This window comes from Scardinius erythrophthalmus, assembly GCF_964197995.2.
Source record: "Scardinius erythrophthalmus genome assembly, chromosome: 14".
Lineage (NCBI taxonomy): Eukaryota > Metazoa > Chordata > Actinopteri > Cypriniformes > Leuciscidae > Scardinius > Scardinius erythrophthalmus.
In genome coordinates, this window is record NC_138234.1 from 26,393,650 (window position 1) to 26,402,459 (window position 8,810).

At 39.6% G+C, this 8,810-nt stretch overlaps 1 protein-coding gene across 1 annotated transcript; it reads right to left on the reverse strand.

Moving 5' to 3' along the window:
- Window positions 1-296: 296 nt before the first annotated feature.
- LOC308701371 (vitellogenin-like) lies at window positions 297-8,290 on the reverse strand (the record flags this gene model as incomplete). The annotated part of the gene is made up of 28 exons (XM_081383628.1): window positions 8,239-8,290; window positions 8,077-8,097; window positions 7,812-7,963; window positions 7,431-7,682; window positions 5,792-5,953; window positions 5,553-5,701; window positions 5,322-5,472; window positions 5,071-5,228; window positions 4,817-4,982; window positions 4,607-4,732; window positions 4,298-4,516; window positions 3,991-4,208; window positions 3,809-3,906; window positions 3,579-3,703; window positions 3,396-3,497; window positions 3,173-3,292; window positions 2,881-3,067; window positions 2,690-2,792; window positions 2,404-2,589; window positions 2,182-2,293; window positions 1,902-2,091; window positions 1,566-1,828; window positions 1,429-1,473; window positions 1,269-1,346; window positions 971-1,177; window positions 743-885; window positions 508-646; window positions 297-422 (listed from the first exon to the last, which is right to left on the reverse strand). The coding sequence occupies exons 1-28, from the start codon at window positions 8,276-8,278 to the stop codon at window positions 297-299; spliced, it is 4,038 nt and encodes a 1,345-aa protein (XP_081239754.1). The 5' UTR covers window positions 8,279-8,290.
- Window positions 8,291-8,810: the final 520 nt, after the last annotated feature.

Here is an 8,810-nt window from a genome sequence, read left to right on the forward strand (position 1 = left end):
TGCTGCCCCAAAGTTGTGGAATGGTTTACCAATGTCAGATCATCTACCACTGTAAACATGTTTAAAACTCGTCTGAAGACATATTTTTTTGATGAGGCCTTTTAGTGTTATTGTAAAATGAAAGCAGTTCACACATTTCTGAGACTTGCAGGGTATTTATTAACATTAGATTGCATTACATTACACACATCACAAGGTTGTTAATGTATTCAATTAAACTGTCAAAGAACAATAAATGCTACATAAATACAGCTCACATTTTCTTCTGAAAATGTAAAAATGTAATTCTTCATGTCTTATTCTTCCTTGAAATGTTTCTGGATCCAGGAGAGAATGTCCTCATCGATATGAATGGAAAGAGTTCCGTCTGGATTGATAGGAACAGCGACAGGGAGACGAATATCCATCCGTGACAGTGTCATCTAGAGCAGCAGGAAGAAAAATAATTTGTTGAATTTTCTTATTATATCTCTGTGAGAGTCATAATTTAACGGAAAACTATTTCACCTCTGGAATCCTAGCAATGACATTTAAGGATCTCTGAGTTGGCAAGGCTGCAGTCAGTTCAATCTCTTTCTCACTGTTCGTTGCTCTTTCTAGTCTAAAGCCCGTCTGGAAAGCCGCCATAGGGATGTGCTTCGACAGCCTAATTGTGAAGGGATGCACAAAGAAGAGCAGATTAAACCAGTTTCATTTTCTAAACTATACAATACATTTGTCATTCAGTGTTGCTGAACATTACTTTTTGGCGTATGTGGTGACAATTATTGGCAGCCTCTCCCATTCCAGCTCTAGACGTGCAGCAGGGAATTCGCCCAGGACACCGGCTTCAGCTTTAGCAGTGACTGCATACTCTTGGCATTCTTGACCCCAAGCAACCTTGGCCTGAAGGACATTTGTGTTCAAAGGATGGTAATGATGTAAATTATTTCACTTGAGAAATTAATTTCGATAATAGTTCTAGTCTTACAGTGACTTTGTGCTTGCTCAACACGGCACCATCAGCACAGATCTTCAGGTTGTCATTTTCAGCGATGGAGGAAACAACGAGCTGCACTCTTGCTGTTGGCTTGTCAAAGTAAGCAGCAAGTTGGTAGCCCAGCAGCTTGTGGTCAGCTCTCACAGCACGGGCAATGACAGCAAAAACAGGTGGAAGAGCATTTCCGAGGAACTTAGCCTGAAAGCATATACCATAATCAATTTAAGTGGATGTTAGTACAAAATGTCACCTTTGGGTTATATGTTATTAATGACACTAATTGATTCACCTGTTTCTGGAGAGCCTCAAAGCTAGATGCAGTGCTTCCACTGCTTACTGCCTTTGAAGCACCATGGGGTGCCATGAACTGCAAGCAAAAATAAGTTTTGTAATAAGTAATAAATATAATCTAAAGTAATAATATAAAAAAATGGCTTTTTAGTAGTTACCCGATCTTTGTGGAATTTCTTGAAGGGCTCCATGATAGTGGCAGTCTAAAAATCCATATAAAATGATTCAGTGAAAAAATATATTTATGAGACAAATATTGGCTACGTAACCAACACGCTACATTCCACGTCCTCACCTTACTCACACGAGAGCTGGACATGGAGGAGCTTGAACTGCTGCTGCTGCTGCTGCTCCTGCTCCTGCGGCTGCTACTGCTGCTTTCAGAAGAGACGGACGCATTTTTATCTTCAGTCTCCAGGATTTCCCTCAGTTTCAACAGGAAGGCCTTTCCTTCTGGAGTATCCTCATCAATGAGACTGATTTGCTTAAGGAGCCTCTCAGCAGCTCTAGGACCAACTTGGACTTCAAGCTCCAGTCTTTCAACTACAGGACCTTCAGCTAAAGCCAAAATGACAATTATTATCTTTTCTGTAATTTTCTCTGAAATGAATAATCTTCTCTGAATGTATACCTCTTGTCAGTGCAGCATGGGCTGAGTGCTGTCCAATTATGTAGAAGAGAGGAGAATTTCTGATAAAAGCAGCATTGTGAGAGTGCACCTCAACGCACCCCTTGATTTCAATGTATGGGACAGCAAGACAGAGAGTCTTGTGAAATGGAGCAGCAGCTCTCACGGGAGTCTCATCTGGAATTTCAGAGGACTGAAAAGAATAATGAAATATTATAACAAGCCTCGCTATTTTAAAACTTGAAGCAAATTGATATCCATCATATGTGTGTTCAAAATTTACCGAATACTCAGAAGGAGTCTGGGAATTTTTCATGGCCACCTCGGGTACTAAGGGAACAATCCTCTCAGCGTTGGGCTCTTCAATGTTTCTGACCACAGCAAGAGTCTCAAAGCTGTTGGAGTAAGAAAAAAATGGGTCACGTCTCAATTTCAGAAACCTTTTGAATGGTTTATGAATTGATTCAGAATGTTTGCAACACTGGTCTGACTAAGATTACATTACCTCACATCAGCAATGTGTTCCGGAAGCTCAACAGGCAGAGCCTCCACCTTGTAGTTGCCCTTGAGAATGTCTGCTCTTGCAACTACTTTTCCAGGGACAATTGTACGGATCTTCCCTCTTGCCATAACAGCAGCTTGGATCAAGGCAGTGTTCACTCCCATCACAGCAAAGGTCTGGAGAGCAATACTGAAATAAGAATGAGGGAGATTGTTTGTTAACTGTTAACAAATAACTGTTGTTGTGTACATTATATCTCATCTTCATGAATGTAGCTGAAAAAGTGTACCTTGGTCTAGCTTCAGCCTGGAGTTGAACATCAGTCTTTTTGAGTTGGTCAAGAGTCATAGTCTCAATCTCCTCAGGGAGAGGAGGTGTAATGGTGGCCTTAACTAGAGGGATGAACAGAGCAACATCAAACTTCGAAGTGACACCCTCATATCCAAGGAAAGGATAAAAAATTCTAAGAAAAAAACATACCATTGAGACTTGCAGCAGCGACAGCAGCAGTGTACAAACTGAGCTCCATGGGCAAACCAACTGCTGTTGGCAAGATACGACGCACTTCAGATGCAAGCAGGGGTTTGGCATACTGGAAGGCAACTCCTTCCTGCAAAGCTTTAAGGGCACTCTTCAACAGTTCACGTGGTTTGGGTCCAGTGACCATCTGGGGATGGTGTTTATGAGAAACTTAATTCTAATTGTGAGAATTAGAATATATATCTCAAAAAGAATATGATAATGAGAGAGTAGAGCAGCTAAAACACAATACCGGTATTGCTTCTTCAATGATGGTCTTGTCAATGTTGAAATAAGCCACTTCTTGTCCAAGTAATTTGATATAGGCTGATGCCAATGGCTGATTGGTTGGAAAGTCCTTCCAGTTTGTGAGCTTGAGGTGTTAAAACAAAAGTTATATACATTTTGCCTATATCATGTTTATAATATTACTTAAAAGTACACAATTATACTGTACACTGGACATGAAAGCTTACAGCTCTCAGGGTGCGCTTGATCTTTGTGATACGGTCAACACTTTCATCTGCAGCAGGAGATTGCAGAAGAGCCTCTTGGATTCCTTCAGTTCTCACACCGATCTGTTTGAAAGGATCAATTGAGTGAAGACTGAAAATATTTTAAAACCATGAATCAGTTTTCTAAAGTCTAGGTTGTCCCACCTCAAGAACATCAGCAGCAGCTCCAGCCAGGTAAGCACGTGCTTTAGCTACAACAGCTCTGGGCAGGATGGTTGCGGCATCATTGATCATGTAGGCACTACCAGCAGCTCCAATAATAAGAGGAGCTGCACAGGGATAGAGGTAAGAAAACATTTATTTATTTTTTACACATTTTAAGAAACACCCAAGAAAACATTTTTTATCTCTCTCTCAAAAATGTCTAGACTCACTATGATAGAAGTCCAGCTGAATGGCTCTGCTGAAACGGAAGCTAAGCCTGTCCAGTTTGCGACTCATGAGCTTGATGGCAACATTAGCTGCACCCGCACTGAAATGGACAACTATGATTACCTCTGGCTTGTGCTCATTTTATGTGATGAAGTAAAATATGTTCGAAAAAATTTGTTCTTACACAGATGCCATATCCGGAGCAGTGATTCTGGTCAAGGACTTGATGTGTGAATAGGCAAAGCTTGCAACATGCATGTTAGTCTCAGTCTTCAAGGCACCAGCAAGATTGGAGACGAGAGCCACTGAGGGCTTGGACTCAAACAACACAATACAAGCAACCATACGCACTTCAGGGTGGAGAGCCCTGTCCAATACAAGCTGCAGGGCCACTGGCTGAACCTGAGGCAGAAAACAAGGTTTGTATATTATTGAATGACAATTTGTATAATCTTTTACAGTAATAAATTCCTACAATGTCTGACACTTACCAGTTTGGGCTCTTTCTTGGCAATGTTCCTCAGGGCCAAGATGGCATCAACCTGGACTCTAAGAGGCAGAGAAGTAGCTGCAGTTGTCAGTCCAGGTAGGAGCTTCATGATGGGTTTAAGACTAGCAGGGTGACCAGCATTGCCCAGAACTTTCAGAGCCAAAGTGATTTCAGGAATGTCATTCTTAGAAATGGCCTCTGCAGCAATATCATGGATGGGCTGAGGAGTTTGAGGCACATACAGTTAGACAAATATCAAATATTATAGTATGTCCATGACAGAAATTTGTGGATATCTTGAGGTGTTTACCTTGAGGAGCTCGGAGGAGCAAGTGGGAACAGCAACACAGTGTTTGGCAATCATGGAACCATATCCAAGCATGACGACTTCACGAAGAGCTGGGATTGTGGCGATTTTCTCGTGCATAGCCAAACTCTGTTCAGCAACATACAGAAATGATTCATTTGATTTTGGTCATATTTGAAGAACAGCACTTTGAGTATAGTAAGATGTACCCACAGCTGTCAACTGGATGGTGTCCAAATCAGCAGTGACCATTTGCAGAGCAACCACAAGAGCCTGAATGAACTCAGGAATGGTAAGTTCACCAGCCAGATACTTCTCCTTGATGAATTTTACAATGACTGGTGTGCCAACAGCAGGAAGAGCATCCAGAAGCCAGCGCCTAACAGATTAATTGTTTTCAAAATATGTTCATAATAGAAAAAATCATTGAACTATATTCCTATGAACTTATTGCTCAAACATTGTACCTGTAAACTGTTTTGTCCTTGAACTGAGCCCAGATAGCCTCAATATTCTCATAGGTGGCAACACGCAGGAGCTGGATGAGCTCAACAAACTTAAGTGGAGCATCATCATGGACCATGGCCACATTGTTTTCAACAAGGTGCTTTAAGACCTCAGTAATCTAGAAAAAGTAAGGGCAACACTCAGATGACGTCTTCATGGATCAAAGGCTTTGACTTGGAGACTGTTAAAGATTTTGAGTAATGAATTATACCTGAGCTGGTGCATCACTGATCTTCAGGAGTTGAATGGGGGTCTGAAGAATTTCAGTTGAAAACTCATACTGCAGGGATCCACGGGCCAAGTAATCAGCTTTGATTGGAACAACAGGCGTTTTGTCGACCTCAACAAAAGTCAAGGTTTGTCTGAAAAAAAAAATATTTATTTCTTAGTAATATTTTTACTTCATATTTTTAAGAGAAATCTCACAGAGGATCAATCTTACTTTGCTTCCATCTGGGCAGCACCATGGATCTCATTGAAGGGTGAAAACTGATGCACTTCCTCAACTGTTGCTTCAGCGATCAGTACACCGGCGGCAGATGGTTTCATGATGTAGTTGTAAGATGCCGTTTCAATCAGACTCTTGACCCTCTGTTGGGAGAATGGTATGTGACCATTTGACTCTTGGCATTTTCATTATATTGAGTAAATATTTCACTTATTTCCAGTCTTCTTCATTACCTTTGTGCATTCAGCACACCTCTCAGTGTACGCCAAACCGACGTCCTTCATGATTCTCTCCTGACAGTGGCTCAGATCCTTAGACTTGGTGACAATAACGTGGTTAGCCTTTGGATCTTCACTGATGACGTAGTGGGTCCTGCACACTCCCTGAACTCCAGCCTTGAAGGACAAGTCAAAAAATTAGATTGCAGATCTCAAAATAGATCAAAAACCAGTGGTGGACAGTAACGAAGTAAATGTAATTCGTTACTGTACTTAAGTAGTTTTTTTGTGTATCTGTACTTTACTTAAGTATTTAAATTTTGGAAGACTTTTACTTTAACTCCACTACATTTCGAAGTCAAATATCTTACTTTTTACTCTACTACATTTTCAAAATCAGTCGTTCCTTTTTATTTATGAGTGGATAAAAACTTAACTGGTCAAACGAGCCACCAATCACTAGCCTACAACGTGCGTGCTTTGTTTTGAACTTGCCTTGGCGCTTTCTGCGTGAACCAGAGCTGTTAAATATGAGAGTTGCGACCATAGACAGTATAAGGTTGCGACACACTAGGCTTGTTCGACTTGAACCGGAGCTGCACAGACCGATCAGTTTATGACATCGCGAGAGTGATTGAAAAGCATACAGAGCCGTCTACTACACTAGTACACTCTAATCGATCTCGCAGTATTTTAATATCATTCGAATGGTCTGTGCAGTGTGCAGCCGCTGTGATCTCGCCGCCGCGCGGTCACGTGATTCGTGTAGCTCTCAATAGTTCCAAACAAATCGCGTTGCCAATGATTTTAAGCGGGGCAGAGCAATTATTTTAATTATTTTATTATAATTACTATTATTGCAGCAATTATCAGTAAATATTGACGCATAATGAGCATTGCTTATTACGTTGACACTAAAATTACTTGCATATAATAGCATTTTTTTTTCTGGGGAGTAGCAGAAACACTGCATTAATACGTTTTGGTGTTTTGGAAGGAAATAGGCTGCTCCCATAACGTAGAAAAAAAAAAAAAAAAAAAAAAATATATATATATATATATATATATATATATATATATATATATATATATATGTGTATAAATGTGTGTGTGTGTGTGTGTGTATTTAATGGTATTGTGCAGGTTTATGTGAATGTATCATAACATTAGGATGTTTATAATAGGCCTATTATAACCATAGATGCTCGTGAAAATATATATACAGTAATACTGTAAATGTATTATACCTTATGGGAACAGTCCCCTTCCGTCCAAAATTAAACACACAAAAAATGTATTCAATTCAAAAATATATATAATATAAATATATATAGAGACTAATTAATGTCATTTTATTAATAGATTGATGTGCCAAGAGTGACATTGGAGTCTTCACGTAGACTGAGTTAAGCAAGAGTCTTGTGACAAAAATTATAATAGGACATTATAGCCATGAAAAAATCATAGTACTTGGATACTTAAGTACATTTGAAGGCAAATACTTTTGTACTTTTACTCAAGTGAATGTTTAAAGGCAGCACTTCTACTTTTACTTGAGTAATATTTTACCTTGAGTATCTTTACTTTTACTCAAGTACATGGTATGTGTACTTCGTCCACCACTGTCAAAAACGTACCAGGATAATTTTCTCACCTCTTGAAGTTCATAGATGTTCTGGGTCTTCTTGAGGTTGAGCTGAAGCATGTTGAGGATTCCTCTGTGCAGGTTCAGTACTGTAGGGGAGACTCCTGCAGGGGCGAATACCTTTCCAACCACACCATTAGCATACTCAAACTTGATGGGAATCTGAAGCTGAGCAGCCAGAGCTGAGGTGAGCTTAGTGGCAGGAACAAATGGATCCCTGGGCCAAATGCCAGCATACTCGTGGAGTAGAGGATCCATGAGCTGTAAGGGAACATATTTACTTGTGAGTATTGCTGCTATTGTAACTAGATCTTGCTAACACCCCCCCCCCCCCCTTTTTTCTGTCAGTGTGGAACACCTACAGTGTTTACAGTTCTCAATGGTCATTACCTTCATCATGAAGGTGTTCTCTGCCACGGCACTGAGGTGAACCTTGCTGCTGACTTTTACTCCTGCTCTGGCCAGACCTTCTTGAGGAAGACCTCCCAAGAGCAGAGCCTCATACTTGTACACATAGGTCTTATCAGGGGCAAACTCAGGAACTGAAAAGTGTACAGAATTTGTGATCTTAGTCAATTGTTAAGGTCATTATTTTTAAGCAATAATGCAGTCTAAATTACCACTTAAAACTAATTTGCCATATCATATTACTTACCAAGGTTGATCTGTTGAGTCGCTGAAAGAAACAGAAAAAAAAATTCTATGAAAATCTTGTTTTAAATTTGGTTTTCAAGAGGTTTTTCAATTTTCCAAACAAGTTATTCTATAGAGCTAAAAAGAGAGAGAAGGAAAAATATATAAATATATTTCGACTTACCCACAAGGGCTACAGTCAGGGCAAGCACAACAGCTCTCATGGCTGATGGTGTGTGAAGAGCTCCTCAGAGAAACCGACCTTTTATAGCATTTTCTTGCTGACCTAGTACTAATTATTAAATTAATTATTAACCAATGTCTTTAAAGGAATATCAAATTGTACACAAGACAAGACTTCTGTCAACTTATTTTAATCTAATTATCAGTAGAGGTTAGGTTACCCTGGCCTGTCATCATGTCATTCTTCAGCCAATGTCCACAGTGAAATCATGCTGATCATTTGTCTTTTATGTTCAAAAAGGTGATTTTTTCCCCCTATCATATAAAATAATGCTGGAGCAACAAAATTATCTATGGAGGTATATTACAGAAAACATATTCAATATTATTTTAAATTTTTATACAAATAATGATTGTGGTTAACAGCCTTGGATTGAAGGCAAATCATAGCTATCAGTTTTGGGTTAGGTTACCCTGGCCTTTAATCTAAAAGTCCATATTTATAAATTTTTATGTAAAGACTGGTGAAATAACATTGGATGAACTTTGGAACTAGACGTGGAGTGATCTGTG